Source organism: Thyridium curvatum (assembly GCF_004353045.1).
Source record: "Thyridium curvatum strain D216 chromosome Unknown NODE_1_length_1224711_cov_81.814160, whole genome shotgun sequence".
NCBI lineage: Eukaryota > Fungi > Ascomycota > Sordariomycetes > Thyridiales > Thyridiaceae > Thyridium > Thyridium curvatum.
In genome coordinates this window covers 1024884-1051781 of record NW_022156756.1, presented here as the reverse complement: position 1 = coordinate 1051781, position 26898 = coordinate 1024884, and the positions used below count along the sequence as shown (strand labels likewise).

The following is a 26898-nucleotide window of genomic DNA, read 5'->3' as shown; positions in this document are numbered from 1 at the left end:
AGTTGGCACACATGCATCCATGTCTCTACCTGCGCACGGTTCGGCCATCCATCCACAAGTGGTGAATCCAGGTGGTCCGCCCACATGAGCTGATCTGCCCACAGCGATCCCCCCAGATCCCCAAGCGATCATCATCGTCGATCTCGTCATATTGATTGCTCATAGCTGCTATTTGCTCCTGTACTGAATGAACTTCCAGTACTCAGCCTTTAACATGTCGGATTTCGTGACGAGGGAAACAGGGCCTACTCTGCTCATTTTCCCCTTATATTCCGGGCTGAACATGGCGAGCCCATCACAATTTTCGAAACGGTCTGGTCCAGACGACATCACGCCAGGCTATTAGGGTCGTCCAATGGCCCATCCCTGTTGCGCTGTCTGGGACCGGCGATCATGCAAGCCCATTACGCGCGACATCGCATAAAGATGCAGTAAGCTCGGCCGCAGGCGCCAGCATTTGCGGCGCGTGCGACTGTGCGGCTCACACGAAACAGATCGCTTCAACGATGAGGCGGCCGGTCTGGAACTCGCGGTGAGTTCCTGATTGTCATATGAAGCATCGACATATAGCTCACGCCTTCCAGGTAAACTAGTCTGGTCTCAAAAGACTGATAACCCTACGTTATCTGGAGCGCGTGTTGTCGCGACTTGGGAGCGGGTCAAAGCACACAGCAGTCAGTTCCTCGAATGGCAATTGTATTGATCGGGTCTAATGAGGAGAGAGATTATTGTCGCAAAGACAAGCCTCCTCTAGTCGTGAAGCAACCCGAGAAGAAGAAGTAAACGAGTGAAGATGATCAAGACTCGAACGGTCATGAACAACAACGAACGAGTTTGAGATGGGGGCCCATCACACGAGACTGGGAGCCATGGCCAGGTCCCCACCACGCGCTGGACAGCTGAGTTGCATCCCAAGTGGCTTTCTTCCGTACATTATCCAAGTGAGTTCAACAATCTGACAGGTGCGCTAAGGAGAGGCATGCATGTTGGTCCGGACGGGTTTGCCGGAAGTGGGCAGCCCCCCGCGAGGACTGACCGGGATCGAGCAAATCACCTTTGGTCTCGAGAATGTTGGCAAGGGCCGTACATGCATGATTCTGCTCACACACCAATAATACGAATGTACGGAGTAATGCTGTCCTTAGACAGGAAAACACACCGAGGCAAGATGCGCGTTGCCCAGATTTCTTTTCTCCTCTCCTAAATTTTTGAAACCTGTGCGCGATATATTTCCGCAACCACAACGCATTTACTTGACAACTGTGAATCAGAATGGGCGCAGCGCTCAACCCGGATGGCGGCGCGTCTCCAGAGGCAGCGCCAGGCGACACCAGACCAGCCGAGGTGGCAATCGTTGCCGATGACGACCAGGATTCCTCGATCGGCGAGGTAGGTTCAGGAGTCCAAAGCGGAGACGAGAGTCGGAAGCTGCACTTGCTGAACAACGGAGAAGGAAGACTTGGACAATGAGCTTTCGGTAGCGTCGCTGAGGTCTAGTATCCTTAGCTACCAGATGGAGAATGGGTTTGGCTACCATGGCCTGAACAAAGGAAGTTCGTAGCGCGATGTTCTGTCCCAGGGGGTACACTTGCTGACGAGCAGCGGCGGCAGAATACATCATGCCCACGGATGAGGTGAGGCGTCGGCTCTTCTGCGCAGTCCTATCTGTCTGATGCTTAGTCGCCGCCAGGGTGAACAAAATCGACTTGGTAAGGACGACAAGCCCTCATTGACCCGCAAGCCGTCTAACATGCTCCCGGCGAAGACCTCCAGAATCACCACTTCCTTTTGACCTTTGAAGGAAAGCAGTACTTTGCCCCGGGAGCAGACACCGCCAAGCGTGTCATGGATGCCGGTACTGGAACGGGAATTTGGGCCATTGACTTCGGTAAGATCCTCTTCGTGTTCAACAGCCGAATGGGCTGATTGCTGAACATAATGAAAGCCGATTCTCATCCCCAAGCCGAGGTGCGTCTCGATGTTCGATTAAAAAGAAGTCTTGCTGACCGATTCTTCAGGTCGTCGGTGTCGACGTTGCACCCATCCAGCCATCATTGTATGTAAACCCAGACGATGCTCTTGATTCTCTCGTGTCGCCAGCTACTAATTTGTAGTAATTAGTGTGCCTCCCAACTGCCGATTCGAGATTGACGACCTCGACAAGGAGTGGACTTGGGCATTCAAGTGGGACTACATATTCACTCGAACCATGAATGCGGCCTTCGCAGATTGGGAGGTCTACTGTAAGAAAGTATTCGAGTAGGTCAAACCTGAACATACGTCTTCTACGAGCCTATTACTCAGAGTACCATCAACCACAGCAACTTGGAGCCTGGAGGCTGGCTAGAGATCATTGACGCCATGTATCCCATCTCCTGCGACGACGGAACCCTCAAGCCCGACTCTTCTCTCCAGCAATGGAACGATCTCCTCATCAAGGGCGCTGAAGCGCTCGGCCGTCCCATCACCGAGCCTCAGCACCACAAACAGCGTGTGCTCGATGCTGGCTTCGTCAACGTCGAGGAAAAAAGATATTGCTGGCCGACGAACCGGTGGCCCAAAGACAAGAACCTCAAGGAGGTCGGGTTGTGGACGCTGGCTAATGTGGAAGGCAATCTCGAGCATGTGAGCATGGCTCTCCTTGCGCGGGGAGCGGGCATGTCCCGGGAAGAGGTTTTATCCTTTCTGGCTGGGGTGAGAAAGGACTTACGGGATACCAAGATCCACGCGTACTGGTCTATGTGAGCCTGACTTCATTGCTGATAGACAGGACGCTCTGCTAACAACTTCACTTAGCACTGTGGTGTATGGTCAAAAGCCAACGACAACCTCTGAGGGTTCCTGAAGGGGTTTGGCTCTTTGAAAGGACATGTGGCATACTCAATCACCTGCCTTGGCTAAATCACAGATATCATATCAAACTCCAGGTCTTATCCACACCTTGCGCTACATCCATGGAGCTCCTCAAGACCCCAAGCTCGGCATCCGTCAGCGCAACAGCTTGCTTCCCATCCATGCATGACATATCCTGCTTGCTGGCCCCCTTGTGCCACGTCCCATTCACCATCCAATGCGTAGGCACCTCGAACGTGGCAGGCAGCGTCATCTTGTTCTTCGGCAGGCCGCCGTTGTACCAGAGCAGCCTGTCGTCCTCGTCGAGGTGCGCGATGACAAAGCTGCAAATCTTGCCGGCCTCGGCGCTGCCGCCGTCCGGCGCCTGACCCTGGGGCCACCCGGCCACCGCCGCGTAGTACTTCTCGAAGCTGTACGGCGCCCCCGCGAGCTCCATCCCCAGCCACCAGCTCTCCTTATCGCCGTACATGAGCTTGTACGTCACGTCGTCGCGCACGGCCTTTGTGTTCTGCCAGGCGACGTGCAGCAAGCCGAGGAGCACGCCGAGGCGGCCCTTGTCGAGCACCACGACGCCCGAGTCGGCCTCCTCGGCGTACCGCTGCGTCCAGACGAGCGACCTGTTCAGGGCCTCGCTGGGCTGCCTGACCTGCGAGTGCCACCAGTTGTGGCGGGCCGGGAACGCGCCCTGCCACAGCAGGCGGTCGTGGAACATGAGCGCGCCCGTCTCGGCGTAGCCCCGCTGCGCGAGCAGCACGTCGGGCGGCTGCACGAAGACGGCGTCGGCGTCGAGGACGACCGCCTCGGCGAATCGGCTGCCCAGCGCCGCGAAGGCCTTGATGGCCCAGCCGCCGGTGGCCAGCTTGAGGGTCCGGTCGTCGAAGCGCCGCAGGACGTCGATGAACTCGATCCCGCCGCCGCCGTCCACCTGGCCGAGCTGGGCCAGGGTCTGCCTCTGGCTGGCCGGGAGGTCCTTCTCCCCGGCGTAGAAGACCTCTATCGGCAGCGAGGTGCGGAGCGTCCGCCGGAGGGTCGCGACGAGGTGGCAGGCGTGGCGGAAGGTCTTGGTGCCGGTCGGGATGACGATGCCCCTTTCTTGCGTGAAGCTCTCGCGCAGAGCGGCAAAGGGCCTCGTCTTATTCTCTGCGCGAACGAGGAATGGGAACTGTGCGCCGATGACGGTCTCGACGGCGGCGTGGATGGTATCACGGTCGGCGTCGTTGACGGCGGAAGACTCGGCCAGCTCGACCCATTGCCTGATGAGCTTTAACCGCGACCCCGTCTCTCCGAACGAGTTATCGTAAGGTGCTTGCGGGGGCCAGTCGGCGAAATGCCGCGCTACATCGGAAATGGCCGACACCGACACCGACACCTTTGCGGCACCGATGGGTTGCTGTGCTGTCCTAAGGTTCGAAACGGGCTTTGAACCGGAAGACAAGTTGCGAGCCCCAAAGGCCTGTTGGCTGTAGGCGAAGATGAACCATATTATTGTCGCTACGACAAAGATAGTCGGAACCGGCCCTCGAGGAGACGACACCGTCGGCGGCCGAAAGCCCATGTTATGAACTGTGCAGGGAGGCGGGAGGACAGGAAACAAACATCTTTGCCGGTCGGTCGTCAGTGTCCGAAAGGTTATGAGCAACCGAAGAGACGCCAACTACAGGACGAGTCTCGATAGATGGGAAATGCAAAAGGAGGAAAGATCTGAACCCCTAGCAAAGATAACACCGGGGAACATTTGCTTTTTAGTACGCGCCGGGCGAGACTGCAGGCTGCAGGGGCCCGCTCGGGTATTGGATTGACAGTACCGGTACTTCACTGCAAGGCAAGTTTACGGAGTACCTAAGCTCTGTGGCATGGATTGACTACTCATGGATGGGTCTATGACTCGATGGATGTTCACGCAATGGATCGGGAGGCCCACACGCCCATGGACACTGGCCTTCAGGGTGATTGCGGAGGGTCTTGGGGTTTAGCTTTAGGCTCATGAATAAACTGCTTTCTTAGTTAGCTATGATGAGTTGAGCTAAATGGCCCGCGTCGTTCACGAAGACAGTCTATGTAACTCGGCATATACTGCTCGTTTGCTGCCTCGCTTCGATGGCCTGTACCGTGCCTAGAAATGCCGTCCTGATTTCCACATGTATCGAAAATCATGTCCGAGTACTCCGTAGAGAGGTGATCTCCCTCAGCTTGAGACATGCAGACATGAGGAGCGGCCTGTTGTGACGTACACCCGTCGCCTAAGCCACGCTAGACTGGGAGTCGGGTCGATTCTGGTCACAATTCCTTGCACTATTGGAAGCCCCCATTGCAGCATTGCAGGAAGCGCCAGGGGCCGGCTGGCCAGATCGGGCAAAATAGCACCTGCGCCGCGAGCCCAGAGTCTGAAACCGACACAAGGGCGGGCGACTGCCGCGGGCTGAAAAGCTTGATTTGCAGAGCGATAAGCAGGGGCCGCGCGGCATGCAGATATCCACAAATAGACCCAGTGTCTAGACCGTGCTGGAATGTCCAGTCTTTCCGACGGGTTTAAGCAGTGGTGATCGCTATTCCAGAAGCTAAGCCATACAGAACACCCCTGGTTAACACGCCTCCTTCGCTTGCTGCTTCAGTTCTGTTTTGTACCTTATCTGCATGCTCGCCCAAATACACTGACGATTGGCAATATGGATGAGCTGACCACCAAGTTCTCTGACCGGGATTTCTCACTGCGTGGCTTGAAGACGCTCCAAATTAGGGCTGCCGCCATCGGTTCGTTGGCGCGAAAACTTGCCCTCCAACACCATTGCTTTCCCGGCGGGTAACTGCTGCTGAAATTAGCACAATAACGGATGAGCTGGTCATTCCATGTAACTGCCCCCCTAAAGCCTAGAGGAACTCATTAGAAGAGCTTTGAGCTTTCGATGAAGGCCCTGATCACGGCGAGTATCGTACAAGCGATGTCAAAGCCACTCTCCATATGATACCGGCGAACTACGTGCTTATGAGCTTCGTAATACTTTATAACCCCGGGGATTCCTCATATTGAACTGTAAACCTCAGTCGATCCCTTTGTATTTGGTCAACCCTGATCCTATTCCTATCTGCTCCGTTCGACCATGGCATAATGCGTTCCTTAGGCGCGGTCCTCATATTGTGAGACTACCCGTTTTTAGTCATCAGCCGCCCGAATGGCGCAATTGGCAGCGCGTCTCACTAGTAATGAGGAGGTCCACAGTTCAAATCTGTGTTCGGGCATGGTTAAGGATACTCGGTACCTTTTTTGTTTGCACCTTCGGTTTTCCTCCATTTTTTGCCTTTCGCTATCTTCCTTTTGTGTCTTCTTGCTGCTTTCTAGAAATAGGGACTAATTGGTTTCCTCACTGGTTCTGCTGTATTGGCGTTCTCCGTTGATGGATGCCACAGCCATCGGATCCGGCCGGCGGATCCGATGCATACCAACACTCGATTACTCGGAACCGAAGAACAACTCTTTCTCGGCTCCTTCAACAACCCTGCTTGACAGATAGCTGGTGGCTATGATGTTGATGAAGCAGGTTGTGGGCCAGTCTCTACGTACGTATTTAAAGCACGTAGAGATTCAGGGTTGGGACTCTCTGTTTCCAAGTCCGCAATCATCGCATCAATATAAATCTCATCAGGCCTCTTCTCAAACATGTCCTCGAGTCACATTGCATTGGCTGGTGCTACAGGCAACCTCGGCGTGCCGATTCTGCAAGCACTTCTCGACGCCGGTTACAAAGTTACAGCTCTTTCCAGGAACGGGGGCAATTCGTCAAGGCTCAAGCCTCATCCTAACCTGGTGGTTAAACAGGTCGACTTCACTTCTGCCGATTCTATCAGCCCGGCATTGCAGGACATTGACGTGGTCGTCTCTTGCCTTGCAACTCTGGCTATAGGAAGCCAGACCCCGCTGATTGACGCAGCGTTTGGAGCCGGCGTCAAAAGGTTCATTCCTGCAGAGTTCGGCATGGACTCGCGGAACCCTCTTTGTAAGGAGCTGCCTGTTTGCGTCCCAAAGGCGGCGGTTCAGCAATATCTCGGAGAAAAGCACAAGCTACGCCCCAGTTTCACCTGGACCGGTATTGCAAACGGAATGTTCCTCGACTGGTGCCTGGGAGAAGGCTTGGTCCTCAACCCTGAAAAACACTCAGCGATCCTCTACAACGGTGGCGATGTGCCGTTCAGCGCCACGACGCTGGCTGATGTCGCAACTGCTGTGCTGGGCATCATCCGCCATCAGAGCGAGACGGAGAACCGCCTCGTGTACATCCACTCAGCGCTGGTCACGCAGAGTAAGCTGATCAAGATGGCCGTTGATATTGACGGCAAAGCCTGGCAGACGACGCTCAAGGACACTGAGGATTTGAAGCGGGAAAGTCCGGCGGAGCTGGCCAAAGGGGCGCATGCGGACGTCGAAGCCGCGATGCTGGGATTTTGCTTCTGCGGTATGCTGCATCCGGGATATGGCTGTGACTTCTCGGACCATCTAGACAACGACTTGCTAGGCGTCAAAGGCCTGAGTGATGGAGAATTGCGGGCCGTGATGGCGGGTTTGTTGTAGTGGTTCTGTCGCTGCCAAGAGGCGCCAGATTGCTAAGCAGGGAGCCAAAATCTCACGCTACTCGCAGCTGAAGTGCGTGCCCATCTGGTCATTACTCAAGTAGCATCGCCAATCGGAACGTCATTTAGGAACCTTTTCAATTCCTCCTCATTTGTTGAATCCCGAGCGTACGTGACTAGCTAGGTACCTTGTGAGCACGACAAAATCCATCTTGGAGATGGGGGGTGACAGTCCACTACATGGAAAGAGAACGCAGTTCTCCAGCTGCGACGCGTGCCGCCGCTCTCGAGTAGCGTGTGATGCGGCCAAGTTCGGACACCAGCCAGGCCAAGCAAGATGGCGCGGCTCGTGTTCGAGATGCAGCCAGAAGAAGAAGTCGTGCACTTTCGAGGTGCGTATTCCTCCTTGAGCTTTAGGGATATTGGTTTACTTACTATCTCTAGTGGATGAACGATCTGAGAAAGAAACCCTCGGGTGTCCGAAGGGAGGTTCGGCCCACCGCGCGGACGGCTGGGCTCACACCTTCTGAGTCCTGCGACTCTCCAGACCTCCCAGCCGACGCTGACGATGCTCTTCTTGAGAGCTGGTCGTCTGAGATCTTCCAGCAAGGCTTTGAGACGGTCTTTGGTCTGTCGGTCGGCAGGAACAGCTGCCCGTTCGTGTAAGTTTATCATTTTATCCCCTCCGGGTTTTCTTCTCTGATGTGGTGTAGTGACGATCCTCTCTGTGACGTCTGTGTGCCAGCTACCAAGCTCTTTGGTGCTCTGGACGCTTGTATAGACGAAGAAGTCGGACAGGATAGCCTTTCGAGAGAAGGTCGCACGCCCGAAGCACAAGGACAGAAAGAAGAAAGGAATGGAGAGATTGACAAGTCTTTGCGTCTTGCCATCAGGGCTTATACCGCCCGGTGGCTCCCGCTAATACCCGACAGAGATCCCTCTCAGCGTGATCAGGACGAGGAAAGGATCAAAGACACTTGGCGCGCGGCCAGAAGGGAGATGCTCAAGGTTATCAACCGCGCATCATATCGCTCCATCCTGACCCTCTGCCTTTTTGCGCAAACGCCCATGCCCTCTGGGATATCCGAAGAAGAGGAGCTAGACGGACTGAGCGGGCTAGTTTGCTTACACACAGCACTGCTACAGATCCAAAGGCTGCGAGAGAGGCAGAAGAAGTGTCAGTTCCGCGGCTCAGAGGCGTCGCCTTGGAGAAGCGCAGCCATCAGTTCTGTCCCGAGCCCCGACCGTACAGAGGCCTTCTTGAGCCTCGAGAGCAGGGCATACTGGGCGGCTGTGGTGTGGGACACGTCGAGCTCCCTCACGTCCAACTTTCGGGCGTCTCTGACCTCTGGGCTGAAGGGCGCCTGTGAAGAGTCGGTGTGGCGTCTGAGCAGAGCATTCTTGCTGGGCTCCTGGAATCCCAAAGCGGAACAGTGGCTGGCAAAAGGATTCGAGGTCACGGATGACACGGCATCTCAAGTCTTTTCTGCGGCCGCCGTGTGCGGGGTCTACATGTGGAAATGCATAACGTCTCTGAAGGAAGCTCTGATCGAAGGTGTTGATGAGGAGGGCGTGTTGTTCGCGTGGTCTTCGCTCCAGGAAGGACTGGAGATCTTCAGGACGACACTATGCCCGCTTCTCTGCCTTTGCGAGCGACAAGTCCATTTTCTGGACCAGCTGCGCCGCATGAGTTGGTATCAGATCAACATGAAATACTATCTCGGCGTCCTGATCATGCTCGATATCCTTGAGGCAGCTGGTCGACAGGATCTTCTCAAGCAAGTCGAGGAGATCAGGATGGAAGTGGAGCACGAGTCTTTCAATATCCTCAAGTTTGGCATGGAAAGCAGTTATACAATCTACGGTCCCGGAGACGGACTAGGCTCCAGCATGGCACCCGCCGGCGTGTTAGACGGATCTACACCGGGGATCACCGCCTCGTTAATCGCCGTCGACCCATGTCCTCACCATGTGGTTGATTACGTGGCGCTGATGCACACCGCCCTCATCGACAAGTACAGGCGGGGCAAGATGAAGTACGAAGCTTATTCGTACCTCGCGGGAACGCTCGGCAAAGCCCTCGATCAACTTCCCAAGCATTCGAAGTCTGTGGATGTTGCACATCAGAATCTTCGGGACTCTTTCCAAAAACCTGGAAGCATGACTATCCCTGGCTAGTCTTTGCAGTGGTCAATATGACATGAGAGCTCTGATGATATGGCTGCGCTTCCATATTTGAGAATGCTCTGCTAGGAAGACATAGGTCTAGTATAAGAAGTTTCAGGGGAATTCCTGCTGATTCAAGCACTTCTATTCACTCTAAACGAAGGGTATCTTATCTGGTACTATCTGAAAGGACCCTTAACCACATGACATCGCAGACATCTGCTGAGAGCCCTCAACCATACTCGCTTAAGCCATCATCAAGCCAACGACAAAGGTACCGATAGACATGATCTGCCACAGAGCAGCTGGGGCAGCTATACCAGCGGCTGAGGTCTGCGGTCGCTTGCCTAGGCTCTCAGGGTGGCGGCTACCATCGACGATGTGCATGGCCTGCAGACAGCGGAAGTCGGAGTGGCTGCTGTTGGTGCCGTTAGGGTGATTGTAAATATAAGAGATTGCCACCGGCCACACCGTTGTGACGGCGTAGTCGTAGACGTTGGCAGCGTCAGTGTCGTTGCCTGGTTGGTTGTACGGCGGGAATGATGTGAAGGTCGTGTAAGATCCGCTCGTGTCGTTGACAAGCTGGCCTTGATCCCTGCCATAGCCGTTTGCTAAGAAACAAAAGAGGACGCCTGCTCAATATATGCTGTCGACATCATGATGCTAGAGAAGGGATTTCTTACCATTGTTCCCCGAGCTCACAATCTGGTTATCACAGCCACTCGGCACCCTGACCAAACTGCCACAGGCAGCGCTTTTGACGGCATCCTTGAGCGCCGAGACGCACTTGTCCGACAGCAGTTTCGTGCATAACGCATTGGGGTCACTATTGCGAAGCTCCTGGACCGACTCGATACCGTGGAGCTCGTGGATCCACGTGTAAGCGCAGGTGGTCCAACCCGGGTCGATTGGCTTATGATCCTTGCCGAACGCGTTATCGGGCGCCTTGAGGTAGATGCGAGCTGGGTTCGAGTTGGTCGTCGAGTTGGCGCGATGCGTGAGGTTGGCGGCGACGTGGATCTCGAGGTTCCAACCCGGCTGGTTGCTGCCCACGCCGACATAGGGCTTGGTCAAGTCGAAGCCGATGGTGCCCCATCTCCCAGTGGCATTGGGGTGGTTATCGAGTGCATCGTTGAAGCTTGCTGACGGATCTTCGGTCGTGATGTTGCGCCGCATGATGGTAGGTTTCGACTCGAGTCCTTGCCAGGCTGCTGAGCTCAGGCTGGCCGAAGCGAGCAGCAGCGCAGAAACCTTGGAAAGATTTGATGAGGCCATGTCATCGAGGTACTAGGACAATCTCTGGTTTGAAGTGCGTACTCTAGTGGGTGTGGCTTGTCTTCCATCCAACCCAGAGCGAGTGGCAGGGCTCGACATGCTTAACATAACCTTCTTGCAGATAACCGTAAGCACGGCACATCGGCCACCTCGGGTGAGGCACAGAGACGACATGACGTACCCCAACTAGATCCCTCAGCTTTGCTTGATTGCACATCTTGGAAAGTTGAATTCTGGGGTACGAACGTGGGACCTTTGGAGGCCGACGTCTCGGTTGTAGAGTGGGCTTTCGGGGCTAAGCACTCAGCTCGCCTATGAAAGCGAATCGTCTTCAAACATTGGTTGTTCAGGCATGAACAGTGCCGCCACAGGGCCACAAAATCATCGGAGATTGTGACATGGGCCAAGATCTTCGCGATCTGGCGTAGGCAACGATCTCCATTTTCAGCCCTTTGGCGGATCCACAGCGACAAGAGCTACATGGTTCCGGATGGTTAGACGGCAGGTTAGCAGTCTTGGCAGGCTGTTTCACACAACAAGCTGTACTCTGAATATGTGTGTGTCATGTAGCAATCATGGTTGATTAAGCAGAAGAACTGCGTTGTAATCGGAGCACAACTCCGTTACACAGGCAGGTAGGTGCAAAACTTCCATAATCTTCATAACACATTATAGCTTCGAACTCCTATTGTCAGCGCCAGACTTGAAGACCCAGTCCGCCGGACTCGCCATCTTTAACTTCGACAGCACCCGCGGCCCGGCCTCGCCCTCGCCCAGCCCGTTGCGCGTCTTGCCCTTGGCGTCTCCCACGGCCGCGCTCGCCGGAGGCGACGTGCTCCGCCAGCCCCACAGCCTGCCGTACGGGGTGGCCGACCCCCTGCCCTCGAGGATCTTGACCACCTCCTGGCCCAGGATCGGCAGGAACTTGAAGCCGTGGCCGCTGCCGCCCGAGCACACGGCCACCTTGCCGCCGCGGCCGGGCACAAAGTCGACGAGGAACGAGTTGTCGACGCTGTCCGTGTACCAGCACAGCTTGGTCGACGAGATGCCGAACTCGCGCAGCTCGGGGAGATTCCTAGAGATGTAGGCTATTGGGCAACGAAAGGCGTCCCATGCGTCAGTATGACGATTATCATTCTTGGTCTAGGCGGAGAGAGGGTCTCGCGGGAAAGGGGATAGTGACCTTTGACGCCGTTCAACGCGATCATGGGGATGTTTGTCTCTTTCTTCTCCGTCACATGTGCTGTCTTTGGCACTGAGATTCTCCGATCGCCGACGTTCTCGTAGTTGGTCCACCTGATAGATTAAGATATCCGGTTAGCCTGGCTGCCGAAGCACTGCGATGCAATTTGCACTTACTTTGTCTCTCTGAAACCAATCTTGACGATGCCGTTCTCATCCCTGGGAAAGCTATAGATTCCGGGCTCCATTATGACCGGAAAGTTCTCCGGTGCGAAGCGATCCCAGAGGTCCTTTCGTGAACGAGGAATCTGGATCATAGCTACCGAGCCGCCGGTCGTCTCCAAGAGCTGATCGACCTCGGGGAGTAGCGACGGCGTCCAGCCACCGCCAGCAACAACAACCAAGTCACCCTTGTGCACTGTGCCATCGGCCGTGCGGACGGTTGGCTTTCCATCGTCAGCTCCACCAATGTCAATCGCCTTGCCGCAGCGCGAGTCGAGGATGAACTTCACGCCGAGTTTCTGAGCCATGTGCCTCGCCCAGTCGCAACCCCTATACGCAACGACGAACCCGGCAGTCGAGTCGAGCACCGCCTTGTGGTGGCCGAACCTCTCCCGCCGCCGGCACGGATCTAGCTTGTGCGCCCAGCCGCGCCGCCGCGCCCGCTCGACGTCGGCCTCGTCGTCCGTCCGGAACTGCCTGTCCCTGATGCCCTCCTGCTCCATGCTCTTGAGCGTCAGAAGCTCCTGCTCCGTCATCTCGCGCGTGGGGCTCTGCCTCAGCGCCCCGCAGTTGAGCCAGACCCGGCTCCTGTCTCCCGCGAAGCGGCGCGGTAGGTCGGTGGAGGCGGCGATCTGGCGGTTCCACTCGTCCCACTCGGCGGCGGCGCGCGAGGCCAGGCGCTGGTAGTCGACGGCGGAGCCGTAGCTGAAGCGCACGATCTTGTTGATGTCGGCCGAGGCGCTGTCGATGCCGGCCTTGGGGTCGTAGCCCGCGGCCGCCGTGTCCTGCATGTCGAGCACGGTGACGTCGCGGTAGCCGGCGCGGGCGAGCCAGAGCGCCGTTGAGATGCCGAAGACGCCGGACCCGACGATGATGATGCGGGAGTCCTTGCGGAGCGACGGCGGGGGCGGTCGCGCTGTTGTGCTGGGGGCAGACATTGTGGAAGGGGGTAGAGAAAACGATTGGGAAATGAGATTGGCTGTGAATCTGGAATCTACAATGAAGGAACACGCAGGACAGTATTACTCTTAGAAACTATTGCCACTACCCAACAAGGTAGAGAGCTTTATGAGGTGCAGGCAGTGGTGATGTTGCGTGTTGGGTGCGCCGACACCGCATTGGCTGCCGATCTGGGGTAGTCCCCGGCTCCGCTCTTGGCGGCGTTATCCGCCCGGGGCGGAGAATGCCGACCAAGCATGCACCTCCTACACCTATTTGGGGCGCAAACGCGCATAATAGCTACTCAGAGACCGAGATTCAAAGGCAGAGTGCTTGTTTCTATCAGGAGAATGGTGCGATTCGAGAGCGAATCATCCAATTCACGTATGTTCTCCCACTCACTGTCCGCTGATACCCCGCCCGACTGCGGTCCAAGGGATGTCGTTCTCTGGAGTTCAGAAATCATTGAGCCTACTTCAAAGTTGTTGCCCATACTTCTTGGACGTAAGGAACCACTACAGCCCGAGGTACGTTTCGAGATGAAATGGCTTCATCGAGGACAACACCAGTCTTTGTGATGAATGGCTCGGAAACCAATGCCGAAGATGTTCCCACTTCCCAGTGCCGTGGGAGAAGCGCAAGCGGTGAGATCCTGAACGCGGCTAAAGTGCGATATACAACAGCCACTTAGCCCTCGAATAATCTACAACCTCTGGCATATTGACGCGCCTGCACAGAACAAGGTCCTGCAGGTACGAGATGGACGTGCCTGAAATTCGGTCTCCACAGCGCAATTCGAGCTGGTGAGCAGAGACCATCGGGGATCAAACGGGAAATTTGTACTGAGATTGTGAGCATGCTGTGGGGTGGACTTGGCCATGCTTCAGGCTATTCGCATACCTGTCCGCGTAGCAAGGTGGCAGATTTTGCTATGTGCGGCTCGAAAGTGGTTGCTGCGCCCATGAGGGAGGGAACTATATATACAAGGCGATAATGCCATATCTTGGCAAGCTGGAGGCGGAACGGGAAGCCTCACTACTGACAGATCGTTTGTTGTTTGAGATATCACGATGCCTCGGTTCATCTCTTCGGTAGGCATAGCTGTTGCGGTCAGCAATGCTTTGACTGTAGCATATCCTCGAGGTGTAGAACGCTCGAAGGTCCTGGCCTCTGCAAGAGACGTTGGCGATGCATATGACTATGTTGTAGTCGGCGGTGGCACGGCCGGCCTCACTGTAGCCGATCGTCTCACGGAAGATGGCAAGACGACAGTGCTGGTGATCGAATATGGCGAGCTAGGTATGTGGCAGCTGTGATACCCATTGGGGTCTAGGACTGACGCCGTGCAGCCAACTCACCAGCCATTGATAACGTCCAGGGTGGCACCCAGGGCATGAGCGCCTCGAGGTTCCTATATCCCGTCACCTCGGTGCCCCAAGAACACCTAGACGGCCGGCGAGTGCCGGTGTTGATCGGCAAGGTTGTCGGTGGCAGCTCGGCCGTCAATGCGATGATGACCGTTCGGGGAACCAGCGAGGACTATGACCGGTGGGGAAACTTCTTCGGCGGCTCATCTGACTGGAGCTGGAAGGGCCTGCTTCCGTACTTCAAGAAGGCCCTCAGCTTCGTCCCGCCCACAGAGGAAGTGGCCGAGTCGACACATATGAACTACGACACAAGCTTCTGGGGCAACACCTCGGGCGTCTACACTGGGTGGCCCTCGTACCAGTACCCCGGGACGGTCATCCAGCTAGAGGCATTTGGAGAGCTACCTGGGGTCGAGTTCCCGCCGGACAGTGGTGCCGGCAGAGCGGGTGCCTACTGGTTTCCCAGCTTCTATTCGAAAGCAGTCAATCGGTCGTACGCGAGGACTGGACACTGGGACAATATTAACCGGACCAACTATCACCTTCTGGCCAATACCAAGGTCAACAAGATAGTCCTCAATGGCACGACTGCGACGGGTGTGACGTTCGTGTCGCCCAACGGGAGCACATCTTCCAACGCGACCACACCTAGCACACTGGTCAGAGCGAACAAGGAGGTCATCCTGGCTGCAGGCGGGATCCACAGCCCCCAGATTCTCCAGCTCAGCGGACTCGGTCCCAAAAAGCTGCTCAGTGCCGCCAACATCACGACGGTGGTGGATCTCCCAGGGGTTGGGCAAAACTTCCAGGACCATCCCATGCCATCGATTGCGATCACGAGTGAGTATCGTGCGTGAGTGGCGCTTGGATCATTGCCGTTTGCTGACGTCCAGCCTGAAATAGTGCGCGGCTTCGATATCCGTCCGTCGCCCTCGGACCTGTTCAGAAACACCAACTTCTCTGCCTGGGCGCGCGAGGTCTGGGCTGCAAACAAGACCGGCCCCAACTCCCTCGGTGTCGGCAATGCCGCGGCCTGGCTCCCGTTCCCAGTCATCTCCAACCGTTCGGAGGAGATCGCAAAGCGGCTCGAGGAGCAAGACCACAGCGCGTACCAGCCGGAGGGCACCGATCCGACGGTCGCAGCGGGCTACCGGGCGCAGATGATGGCGTACGCCACGGCCCTCCGGTCCCACAACACGGCTTTCTACAGCGGGACCGTGACCGGCAGCCCCGGCTCGCCCGTGCTCGTGGACCTGCACCCTCTCAGCCGGGGCACCGTCAACATCGACCCGGAGGACCCAGCGGGGCGGGAGCCGCTCGTGGACTACCGGGCGCTGAGCAACCCGCTAGACAAGGCGATCATGGTCGACATGCTGCGCTTCACGCGGCGGTACTTCTTCAACACGTCGCTGGCGCAGTACGGCCCGCGCGAGATGCAGCCGGGCAGCGACGTCGAGGCGGAGGAGGACCTCGCGGCGTGGCTGGCGCAGACGCTGACGCCGACCGAGTTCCACCCCGTGGGGACGTGCGCCATGATGCCGCGGGAGCTCGGCGGCGTCGTGGACGAAGAGCTGAGGGTGTACGGCGTGCAGAACCTGCGGGTCGTCGATGGGAGCATCATGCCTACGCTTCCTGGGGCCAACACGTGCCAGACTGTGTATGCAGTGGCCGAGAAGGTGAGACACCTGAACAAAAAGGCCAGAAGACTTGGTATCATGGAAGCTAAATGTTGACGACGACTTCTAGGCTGCCGATCTCATCAAAACTGCGGCGATTTCACCAGCCAGGCGATTCCTGAACACTCGGCGGACAGGCGAGGTACAGGCATGGTAGATTAGCTGCGCTAAGCAGGCCGGGATGCTCTCTAAGAGCAAAAAAAAGGGCATTGATTCTGCGACCTTTCAATCATAGTGGAATGAGTACATCTGCACGAGGTTGAATCGTAACTCCGCATGTGGTCAGCATCACCAATTGTAAAGGGTCGGGTGCTTCAAAAGGTGTGTCGTCGCGGTAAACTTGGAGCATGCTGGGAGACACTGTGGCGGTTAAAATCCTCTTTATGAAACGACAGCAAAGGCCAAATATGTCCAGGCCATCTTTTCTACGAGAACTGCACTGGTAAGCACTGGTAAGAATCGCATTGCCATGTCCACATTTCTCGTATCGTCGATGAAGCTGGGAGGGAAAAGTGAAATTGGCCGCACGTGATGCCTAAAGCTACCCCCTGAAGCCACATTTGCACATGCCGCGTCCAAGGCGCAGAATTAGCTTTCGCGACACACTCCAGCACTCCCGCCGAAAGCCTCAATTCGCATTGAACCACTGGGCAGCCGGACGATGCCCAGAGTGCCACCCTCATAACCCTTTCCGCTGTTGGGGGATAGTCACAGCCAGGCGCAAGAAGCAGGGCCTTTCAAGATGGGTCTGCCGTCATTCCTGCTCGGCCTGGCCTTGCTGGCCTCCCGGGCGCTGGCATCGGAGCCGTCGACCAGCCTGCCTTCATACCACTACGGCGCGCCCCTCAAGATCGAGTGCATGAACCGGAGCTCGTGAGTCCAGTCTCCTTGCGCTGCTATACTTTGTCTCTTTGCGCTTCCGGTTCTACATCCATGCGCGCGCGCATGCACCGTATCTCCTACTAACGCAGACTCTTCCTCCCCGTCTCTAGAGAAACGGGCGAACACATCGAGCTGGCCAACCACGAGATGCAATGGATCCCCTTCCCCGTCTGCAACGAGACCAGCAAGCCGCTCGAGTTCCACTACGGCATCGAGACCGAGCTCAACTGCACCATCCCCATGATCACCGACCCCTTCTTCCACCTGCTCGAGTTCTACATCCACTCGGACGCGCCCCTGTCCTGCCGCATCCCCGCCCGGCCGCCCGCCCACGTCGAGACCGTCGGCGAGGCCCCGCCGCCCGTCGAGTACATCCCGCTCGTCTTCGCCCTCGCGGGCACCCTGCAGCTGAGCCACCTGCACATCTCGACCCACCTCAACGTCCTGCTGCACAGCGTGCCCAAGCACCACATCCACAAGGGCGACAGCGGCGTGCTCGACTCGGGCGTCGCCTACAGCACCAGCCCGCTCGGCCACGCCGCCGCCGCCGCCGGCGGGCCCTCGCAGACGCGCCGCCTCGTCATCGGCGACCCCTTGCCGCTGAGCTTCAGCGTGCGGTGGTTCCCGACGCCGGCGCTGCCCAAGACGGAAGGCAAGGTCGAGTGGGCCGGCATGGGCGGGCACATCTACGCCAGCACCGTCTTCTACAGCCTCGTGTCGTTCGGCGCGGGCGTCACCGTCGCCGGCGCCTACTTTTTCGGCTCGGTGCTGCCCCGGCGCCTCAAGGGGAGGACGCTGGGCGGAGCGACGCCGCTGGGATATGGGGTGGGCAATGGCTGGGGCATATCGAAGAGGGCGATGGACTGAGAGGGCTTGATGATGTGTGTGTGTGTGTGTGGAATGGGTTAATTCTGTGATAGAACACGACGGCACGATTATATTATTGTATTATACTAGGGGACATTGACCGAGATACATGTTCTCTGTGTCAAGAAATCAATATGTCTTAAGCATGTAAGAATGTACATGCGCTTGCCAGATCGTTTGGTGATTTTTGCCTGCCGGGAAGATTCCCACGGACGACGTTGGCTTCAATCGCATGCAGGGCAGCTCTTACTGCGTCTTTTTCACAGCGTCAGCAGCTCCAAAACGTTGCAGCAGCCTCGAGTACATGTCGGCGGCCATGATGACAGCTGAAAAGAGTCAACTCCTATTCTTCATCCCTCCATCTCGCAGCAGGGGAAGAGACTCACGCAGGACAAAGTAAGGCCCGTAGAGCTGGAACCGGAACACATTCTTTTGCTCGTCGGAGTACACCTCGGGGTCCCAGTACGACACGTCGTTGATGACGACGAGCGTCGTGAACGCGACCTCGAGCGCGTACACGACGAACAACAGCTCCGTCTGGCCCCGCGTGCCCCGGCGCCGGACCCCGAGCTCGCGGATGCCGTACAAGGTGACGGGCAGCAGGAAGAGCAGCTCGAGCCAGAAGAAGAGCGGGATCCAGCTGTGGCCGCCGTCGCCGGCACCCTCCGGTGCCCACTGCATCAGCGGGTCGTTGTAGGTGGCGATGTACCACGCGCGGAAGCGGTGCAGGAAGTGCAGCGGCGCGCCCGGCTCCGCGATCAGGAAGCCCGGGTACTTGTCGACCATGTCGACGCCTGCCGTGGCCGTAACGCCGGTCAGTTCCTGTGTCTGTGTAGCTACCTAGGTATGCAGAATGTAGGTAAGGGATGTCAGGCTCAATACGTACAGAGGATGACGGGGACCTGCATGGCGAACCAGCCCAGCCAGACCCAGTCCTTCCACGAGTTCTTTGGGGGCGCCATGGTCGATGCTAGAGGTTTGGATGCTGAACTACGATCGATGATGAAAGGATGTTATGATGCTTGGGAGGAAATGCAGCTTTCTCGAAGCATCTCATCAAAGTCAGATTATGAAGCTCAGCTCTAGGGTTGAATGGATGAGATTGGCTCAAGCTGACAGGGGGTCTTCGTCTGTCTTAGTGGAGCGCTTCAGGGAGAAGTTCAGCAGTGCGCAGCGTCAGCCAGCGCTAAATGATCCTCTGGAGGTTAAAATCTGACAAAGGTCCAACCACCTCAATCTTTCTGAAATTCCACAATATAGTGATGTCTACCAAAAGGGCTGACACTCGATTTGCTATCGATCTTGTACCTCTAGACGAGACCAAGATCTTGGAGATGATATCCGGAGCCTCCTCGAGCATGTAAAAGCAACATGATCCTTCACCATGTGATGGGCACCCCGCGCCCGTGCATCCCCATCGGCATCACGTCCCGCTGGATGATGACGTCCGTCGTCCTCATGATGCCGTTGTACGTCATGATCTCCTCCTCGGACGCGTTGGGCGTGTAGCTGCGGATCTCGGCGTGCGCCACCGCCCTGTCCCCGCGCAGGTTCTTGAGCGCGAACTCGGTCCCGCCGATGCTGTGGTTCGTGTGCACGCCGAGCCCGCCGCCCGCCGCCGCCGCGCCCGCGAAGCTCTTCTTCATCCCCATGGGCGGCGACCGCCGCCGCCGCTGCGCGTGCGCCGCCAGCGACCTCTTCTTGGCGGCCCTCGCCGCCGCCCCCGCCGCAGCGGACATGGGAGAGGCGGCGGCGGCCAGCCCCCGCGCCCGCTCGGCGTCGTACTGCTCGATGTCCGGGATGTCGCCCTGGTAGCCCTGCGAGAGGCCGAGGCGCGCGAAGAGGTGCGGGAACCAGCGCCGGGCGAGGGGCCACAGGGCCGGCCCGGAGGCGGCGATGATGCCCAGGTTGGTCTCGATCGCCGACGTCACGTAGCCGATGGACGAGCCGCGCTCGCTCGGCGTCGGCGGGAACATGAAGATCTTGATCAGGATCCAGAAGCGGACGCAGCTGACAATCGTGACGCTGGATTTTTCACACAAGTTTGTCGAGTTAGCGAAGTCTCTGGGAGAAGTCCACCCGAGAGGGGGCGGTTACATACGAGAAGCCCAGCAAGAAAACAAACATGAGGGCAAACTTGGCCTTCTTCGCAATATGCAAGCCACTAAACACCCAAAAGGGCAAGATGCACACCACAATGTCCGTCACAATGGTGAGGACCGTGATGGACATGGACAGGGCGGCCGTGTTGAGGCATTCACCGCCCTCGATGAACGGTTTCCAGTTGTATTCGACCGGCTGGCAGATGAAGGTCACGGCGAAGATGATGGCCACCATCAAGCAGAGGTTGAGCACGCCAATGATCCATATCGCTATGCGCAGACCGTCTTTCGTCCCGCCCAGGCGTAGAAGAAAGACGAGCACCGAGGTCCGGACGATGGGGAGGATTGAGGTGTAGATGATACCGGAGATGTAAGTCGCCAGCAGTCCAGGTGTCGGGTCGTAAATCGGAACCTCGGAGCGAGGTATCCCCATGTACCGGAGCTTGATGCCTTTGCGTATAGGTCAGGAGAGGCTCACAGTCATGATGATGTATGCGAACACTTACAGAATATGGAGACCACTGCTTGAGCTAGGGAGATCACCTGTCGATGTCTTTAGTAATACATCTCAGTCATGTTTACATATCGCAAGCATCCTCATGCTTACCATTGCAAGCCACATCCACCCATCATCTAGGAATGTTAGTCCTCTGCGGTTGGCCAGACGTCGCAATCAAGACATGAGAGCTCACCCCAGCCGAATGTCCGTGTGATCGTTCGGATATACGTTCTCAGGCCCAACACAAGCAACGCAAGGGCGGGAAAGACGACTTCGATCGCAATGGCAGCATTCTGCAACGAGCTCGTGCGGTCCGGCACGCCGTCGGCGGGAAAGGAGAATTCTCGACGAAGGGTTTCCATGATGGTGACGTTCGGCGAGGTCGCCGCATCATCAAGACGATGATGTGCTAACAGTAACCTGTCAAGCAACCATTTCCTAGAAGAGCACAGCAGCTGGCAAGTATGCGAAATTTGACCCTTGTTCACGACATTTCAAGAAAGTGGCGTCGGTGGAATATTCGGCGCAAAGACTTCTCTATCTGCGCCTCGGATTCTGGAAAACGGCAGCAGGTGGTCCATCCATCACCCAACCCATCCCAAAGACTCGGTTATAGGCGTCGTTTATTGCCATGCCGTGTTCGTGCGTACACCTCCTTGAACAGGAAGTCGCGCTCTGTTCGTGTCTGTATGTGCAACAGGATCCGGAGCGTGGCCGTCAAAATAGCCTAAAGCTTGATAGCAGTGCGAGGGCCGCATGGAGGGACGGACGCCCGCGGTGCACGGTAAGCTCCGGCAGGTTCCCTCCCAATGCAAGGTGTGGCTTTTACCCCAGACCATCTAATTTACCGGTTCTTTGGACTTGCTCTGACATCTTCTATGGGACCGCACAGCAAGGAGAAGCCCTTCCTCCGATAGGTTGCTCCTCAAGAGGGTTAGGTATTACGTGGTATAAGATCTACGTTCGGCAGTGGAATCCCCTTTGAAGGTATGGTGTTCTAGAGCAAATAGTTTGGCCCGGCAGATGTAGAGCTAGGCTTTCGATCGGAGGGGCACGCTTCATGCTATAAGGTCACAGCTGTATCACGCCTTGGATTTAATAAAGACCTGCAGTGTGGGGAGCAGCAGATGTAGATTGCTTTATCACCACTCATTATTAGGCCGAGTGCCAAGCTTTCGCATCGGTGATTCTTTCTACACGTAATGAGATCTCTCAATCGATCGATGGCAAGGCTGTCTGTTTGATCAAATCATGTCTCATTATGAGTTTCAGCTTTAGCAACTACAATAGCCCTGAACTAGTTACCAACCACTTGCCCTAGTCCAGACATCAACAATCCGAGTTGCATCCCTCCCAACACCTTCTGACGAGTCCACAACCAGATACCATCCATAAAGAGCACCCATGATGCACGCGTGATTGGGGAAAATGCGAATGCTCTGCCCAACCTCGAGAGGGATAGGCGGCTCCGGCTCCGGCTCTTGACCGTTGCCGGCCTCGCCATCCTGGCTCCACGAGATAATGCAGTGCTCCTGACTTACGCGGTCGACAATCAGCCGCCGCTCCGGCGCCGTCTCGGCGGCAGCATATGCCTCGCGGCCGACGACGCCCCAGCCCTTGTACGCCACGCAGGGCTCCCTGCCCAGCCCCAGCACGCCCACCGCCGCGAGCGCCTCAGGCCGCCGCCGCTCGCCGCCGTTGTACACGCTGCAGACCTCGGCCGCAACCGACACAGCGATCTCGTCCTCGTAGTCGCCGATCTGCACGCGTGACCTGGTCGAGAGCTGCTGCACGTCGAGGACGGAGTAGACGCCGGCGTGCAGCTCCAGCCTTGTGCGGAACCCGGACGAGGTATCCTGCGTGACGGTCTGGATCGTGTTCTTGAGGCGAGCTCTCTCCTCTGACAGGGCTGTTGTGGCTCCGACGAGGTTCTCGACGGACGTGACCTGCGGAGAGGCTCCGACGCTGATGGTGATTTGTTTGTCCTTGGGGAAGAGGTCGGCGTTCTTCTGCAGGGCGTCAAGGCACCCGTGGATCTCACCCTCTAGATTTGCCATTGCCTTGGCGGGCGTTGTGTCATTGTAGCTGAGGCTGCTGTGGGAGTACAGTCCCACAAAGGTGGCCACCTGCCGGGTCTCCAACTCCATCAGCTTAGCGATTAGGTTGCCCTTGTTAACGCCAGATGGTGGCAGTCCCGCACGGTGATACCCCGTGTCAACTTTGATGTACACACCAGCTGGGAAGCCAGCCTTCTCACTGAAGCGGGAGGCCCCGTCCAGTTGTGACGCATGGTCCACCAGGATCGAGATGCTGTCCGGACCTAGCTGCCGGCCCAGGTCTGCCAGGCGATCCACCTGTGACGGCGGAAGAGGAATGCCATAGAGCACATTGATTGTGCGGCCCGACGCCTTGAACTCGTGCAGGACTGGAAGTATATGATCCAGCTCCGCGATGGTCGACACGACGAGCTTGACCTCCCTGCTCGTCTCGCCTGCTTGGAGTCGGACGCCCTCTTGTGTCTAGTGGAACCGACAAGTCAATTCAGTGTCTTCTTTTGCGGCAGGAGATAATTATTCGCCTTACCTTGTGTGTCTTGATGTGTGCACGGAAATCCACCCCGAGGGCATCGACAGCGCTCAGAAGCGACTGGCAATGTCTCTGCATCTTCGCCCGATCCAGCACCGCAGCCGGCTTCGGCACCTCGTTGACGTCTTTGCCCACATAGTACTGCCGAAGCTCATCGACACTTGGAAGAAGCCTTTGTGGAACTGCCATTGTCGACAGGTCTCGAAGGGGCGTGATGAGGAAGATGGAGCAAGTCCGCCGGCTACTGTTACTTGAATTTTCTGGGGGCTGATGGCGGGGTATCGTGCTCGCTCAATCATGAACGCATAGGCTTTATTAATCTTTGGGAAGGGCGAAAGGGAAACTTGTACTCTCATCCCGATCTCAGGAAGAGCGCCCAGCCTGAACACTGCATCGCGATGGAAGAGTGTCGTTCCAAGCGCTATTCCGGAAAGGGTGCGCGGGAGCGATGGTCTGGGCCTTGGAGATTGCCGACGGGTGCCGGTTCCACACCTGAAAGTACATTGTATCAAATCCGGTGAAACTGAGGATGAAGAGAGGGCTCCAGATTCGAGATCTTCTTCTATGCATGTAGTGGCCTAAACACTATCTTCCACATCCCGAGGGTATGAAAACAGTTGACCCGTACTCCTACATCTCCCGTACACCCATAATGACCCAAGCCGTTGACTATGGTATGAGCCGAGTTTGCCGGTTCCGCCCCCGTCGTCGACCGTCTGGAATAGTGCAAACACATCCCTGCCATCTGCGCGCTCTCTGTTCACGAGGCGGAGGGCGCTAAGAGCCTGAAACACAGGAAAGTTCCCCTCTTCGAAGACATCGCCTTTCAGTTGGGCCTCCATCCACTCTTGGATCCAGATGCCGATAGCAGGGTTCCGGGAACGGAGAGCACATGCCAGCAAGAGCCCGCAGATACCTACAGTGTACACGTTCAGCTTGACACACTGCTCCCAGTCGATTCCAGCCGTCACACTAAGAAGCATCAGGACCCAAGCCTCTGCCTCCTCGAAGCGGGCGTCAAAATGCACTGAAGAATCCAGGCTCTCGAGAGGCCCTGTGCATTGCATGACTCTGGCGACAAGATAGTACGCGAAGTTCATGGCCGCGATGTGAGATCTGAACTTCAGTGGCTGGATGTCCAGTGGAGTTTCTCGAACGGCCGTCCGATCTCGCCTGTCGGGCCAGGACTGGGGCAAGTCATTGATGGGAAGCATGCCGTACCAGGCGTCGAGTTTGTTAGACTGTAGTTTCAGTGATTCTGAATAACGACTGCGCCAAGAATTCTGTCCAATGTTCGCTTGCTCTTGGGTCATGGGGTCTGTGTTCTCGTCGCCTCGAGGATTGTTGTTACCAAGCTCATCCCAGCGCGTGACCGCAGCCGCCGAGTTCAGCCTGTGCGACTCGCAGAGAATCAAAAGGACAACCGCTCGAGAATGATTCCCGACGCCAAGTACAGCCTCGAGCTTCGGCAGCAGTGAGAGACTCGCATGGTCCCGATGGAAGCCAGGGGTGCTGAAATAGACCCTCCGCCACCAGTTCTGCATCTCTACCTCGACCCAAGCTGCGAGCAGCGCCGCCCCATTGCTGTCACTGATTAAGTGGTCTTCGTAGCTTTGGATAAGTCTCTTGGTCCCGTCCGAGTGAAGACGGAATGCCCTGAAATTTCCCATCGAGGACTCCAAGTAGCAAAATAGAACTAGAACAGCCAAGCCAAGGGTCGGATAGGCGTCGAAGTCGCGATCGCTCCATCCAGCCACCTTGCGCATTACGGCCCCATAGTACTCGTGGCTGACGGATTCATGTGCAGCATCGGGCTTGAAGCACATACTTGGTATGTTTGAGATGCGGAACATTTTCTTTTGAGGTGATGTCCGGCTCAATCGACAAGACGATAGCGCGACAATTATACCGGTCGAGAGGAGGTGAGGGTCGGGGAGAGTGTGCAGCCGGCGGAAGGCGAGGTGAAGAGCAGGTAGACACTGCGACTTCCATGCGTCTGCGTAGAAAGTGATTGCAGCCTGGGGATCTCGTGATGACAAGAGACTGGCCGGGATCGAAACAGTATATCCGAATGTCGGGTCTCCAGACGAAGAGTCGCTTCGTGGAGAGATGGCCGTTGAAAGGTCCTCAACGCCGGCTTCGCTCGAAGAACTGGCATAGTGCAGTGATATCGTCCAGGTCTCGTCAAAATTCGGCGAGACGGCAGTAGCCGGTGAAAGTCCCAGGTCGCTCGAAGCTTGACCGGTCTGATCGGCAGCCCATCCACGGTAGACATGATCAATCAGGTTCAGTTGTCGAAGACTACCGCCATCGCCTCTACTAATAGCGCTGGATGCTTTCTCTCCGTCGCGAGCCTCATGCTTTGACTGGCTTCGACTCTCTCGCGAAGGATAAGAGACAGCCCGGAACTCAAGCTTTGGCGAGACTTGCTCGCAAGTTCTGCCAAGTCTGGTGCATGTTCCGCAAGAAGGTTTCTGCTCATCGCACTATCAAAGAGTCAATACACGCGACAACTCCTACAGGATTACGGAAGCATAGTAGGCAGACCTTTGTTCTGCGCTGCCTGCACCCCTTGCATCCTGTCCGGGCGCGGACGATCTTGGTCTTGCGCGGGCGAGGCGGCGCCGGCTTGTACATGCCACTCATTCGGTTCATGTTAGGGGGGGTCTAGAGCTGTGCGTGGCAGCCAGGAGCGGACCAAGGTTACGTAGTCATGACTGTGGTCATAATGAATGCAGCATGCCTGATTCCCAGGAGAAAACAGCGAGGATGAAAAGGCCAGGGTTGCGACGTCGAGAAGGTTCAACGAGATCTTGCTAAATGGGGGAAGTGAGCTAAGATTCCGGCGGCCCCGGCCCCACTACCACACAGTGCGTCTCGCTGGGGCTCTTCTGTTAGTCCGCTCATGGAAGCTCTCTGAGTCATCCTTGGCTGTGGCTTTCAAGGCAGTTGGACACTGAATGATACTGACAATAATACGTATCGAGTTATAAGATCTCAATTCGGTAATGGTATGGGAGAAGTTCACAGAAAGGCCCCGAGTACGTCCTCCAGCGTCTTGGCCTCCTTCAACGGAACGGCGTTTCCAGCCCTGGCCAACCCGACCTTGTTATGCCAGACAACTCTCATACCAGCATTCGTTGCTCCCTCTACATCTCCTGCACTCCCAGCAACAAACAAGGCATCTCCCGGTTCCACACCCATCCTGTCCAGGATCGCTCTGTAAGCCTGGACAACGGGCTTGTAGAAGCCACTCTCCTCAGCCGTGATGACTGCATCGAACAACTGCTCTCCGGTATTAGGGCTCACCCTGCCAGCTGCAATGTGGCCGAGTCGAGTCGAGCAGTTCGTTACAACCCCTAACTTGTAACCCCGGGCCTTGAGGAGTTGGAGAACGTGCGGCACCTCCGGCCATGCTTGGATCTTCTCCCAGCTGCCCAATAGACGTTCTGGCGCAGAAGCAGGCAGCCCGACGTCTTGAGCGGCTTGTCGGACGAGGTCTTCGTAGGGTGTATAGGGTCCAGCGCCGAATGTGATCTGCAGGTAACGCCCCCGCCACGCTCTACCTTCCTCAGCAGTGCCCGACGGGGTCGAGGCATCCCAAAGCGACCAGGAGTCGAGGAGCGCTGTGAGGAGGTCGAATATGATGGCTTTGGGCCGCCAGCCGGGCTGTCCGCTAGTGGTATTGGGATCGGCTGACATGATCGAGAGAGATGTGA

At 56.7% G+C, this 26898-nt stretch overlaps 9 protein-coding genes across 9 annotated transcripts; 3 read left to right on the top strand and 6 right to left on the bottom strand.

Annotated features, from left to right (window-relative positions):
- Window positions 1-1272: 1272 nt before the first annotated feature.
- On the top strand, window positions 1273-2845 carry E0L32_000337 (uncharacterized protein; the record flags this gene model as incomplete). Its single annotated transcript, XM_031137662.1, has 8 exons — window positions 1273-1389; window positions 1454-1553; window positions 1802-1888; window positions 1946-1968; window positions 2019-2056; window positions 2122-2259; window positions 2322-2741; window positions 2797-2845. 8 exons carry the CDS (start codon window positions 1273-1275, stop codon window positions 2843-2845), a joined length of 972 nt encoding a protein of 323 aa, XP_030997714.1.
- Window positions 2846-2911: 66 nt separating this feature from the next.
- Window positions 2912-4408, bottom strand: E0L32_000336 (uncharacterized protein; the record flags this gene model as incomplete). Its single annotated transcript, XM_031137651.1, has 1 exon — window positions 2912-4408. The coding sequence occupies one exon, from the start codon at window positions 4406-4408 to the stop codon at window positions 2912-2914; it is 1497 nt and encodes a 498-aa protein (XP_030997713.1).
- A 2100-nt stretch (window positions 4409-6508) lies between these two features.
- Window positions 6509-9594, top strand: E0L32_000335 (uncharacterized protein; the record flags this gene model as incomplete). The annotated part of the gene is made up of 5 exons (XM_031137640.1): window positions 6509-7406; window positions 7485-7584; window positions 7781-7808; window positions 7861-8078; window positions 8130-9594. The coding sequence occupies 5 exons, from the start codon at window positions 6509-6511 to the stop codon at window positions 9592-9594; spliced, it is 2709 nt and encodes a 902-aa protein (XP_030997712.1).
- A 234-nt stretch (window positions 9595-9828) lies between these two features.
- On the bottom strand, window positions 9829-11074 carry E0L32_000334 (uncharacterized protein; the record flags this gene model as incomplete). The annotated part of the gene is made up of 3 exons (XM_031137629.1): window positions 9829-10193; window positions 10266-10869; window positions 11039-11074. 3 exons carry the CDS (start codon window positions 11072-11074, stop codon window positions 9829-9831), a joined length of 1005 nt encoding a protein of 334 aa, XP_030997711.1.
- Window positions 11075-11526: 452 nt separating this feature from the next.
- On the bottom strand, window positions 11527-13199 carry E0L32_000333 (uncharacterized protein; the record flags this gene model as incomplete). Its single annotated transcript, XM_031137618.1, has 2 exons — window positions 11527-11932; window positions 12217-13199. 2 exons carry the CDS (start codon window positions 13197-13199, stop codon window positions 11527-11529), a joined length of 1389 nt encoding a protein of 462 aa, XP_030997710.1.
- Window positions 13200-14270: 1071 nt separating this feature from the next.
- On the top strand, window positions 14271-17992 carry E0L32_000332 (uncharacterized protein; the record flags this gene model as incomplete). The annotated part of the gene is made up of 6 exons (XM_031137607.1): window positions 14271-14499; window positions 14550-15407; window positions 15471-16243; window positions 16314-16396; window positions 16952-17116; window positions 17215-17992. 6 exons carry the CDS (start codon window positions 14271-14273, stop codon window positions 17990-17992), a joined length of 2886 nt encoding a protein of 961 aa, XP_030997709.1.
- A 246-nt stretch (window positions 17993-18238) lies between these two features.
- E0L32_000331 (uncharacterized protein) lies at window positions 18239-18954 on the bottom strand (the record flags this gene model as incomplete). Its single annotated transcript, XM_031137596.1, has 3 exons — window positions 18239-18318; window positions 18379-18828; window positions 18879-18954. The coding sequence occupies 3 exons, from the start codon at window positions 18952-18954 to the stop codon at window positions 18239-18241; spliced, it is 606 nt and encodes a 201-aa protein (XP_030997708.1).
- A 417-nt stretch (window positions 18955-19371) lies between these two features.
- On the bottom strand, window positions 19372-20955 carry E0L32_000330 (uncharacterized protein; the record flags this gene model as incomplete). Its single annotated transcript, XM_031137585.1, has 5 exons — window positions 19372-20017; window positions 20094-20544; window positions 20601-20637; window positions 20702-20727; window positions 20787-20955. 5 exons carry the CDS (start codon window positions 20953-20955, stop codon window positions 19372-19374), a joined length of 1329 nt encoding a protein of 442 aa, XP_030997707.1.
- Window positions 20956-21894: 939 nt separating this feature from the next.
- Window positions 21895-26881, bottom strand: E0L32_000329 (uncharacterized protein; the record flags this gene model as incomplete). The annotated part of the gene is made up of 4 exons (XM_031137574.1): window positions 21895-23112; window positions 23177-23339; window positions 23825-25665; window positions 26225-26881. The coding sequence occupies 4 exons, from the start codon at window positions 26879-26881 to the stop codon at window positions 21895-21897; spliced, it is 3879 nt and encodes a 1292-aa protein (XP_030997706.1).
- Window positions 26882-26898: the final 17 nt, after the last annotated feature.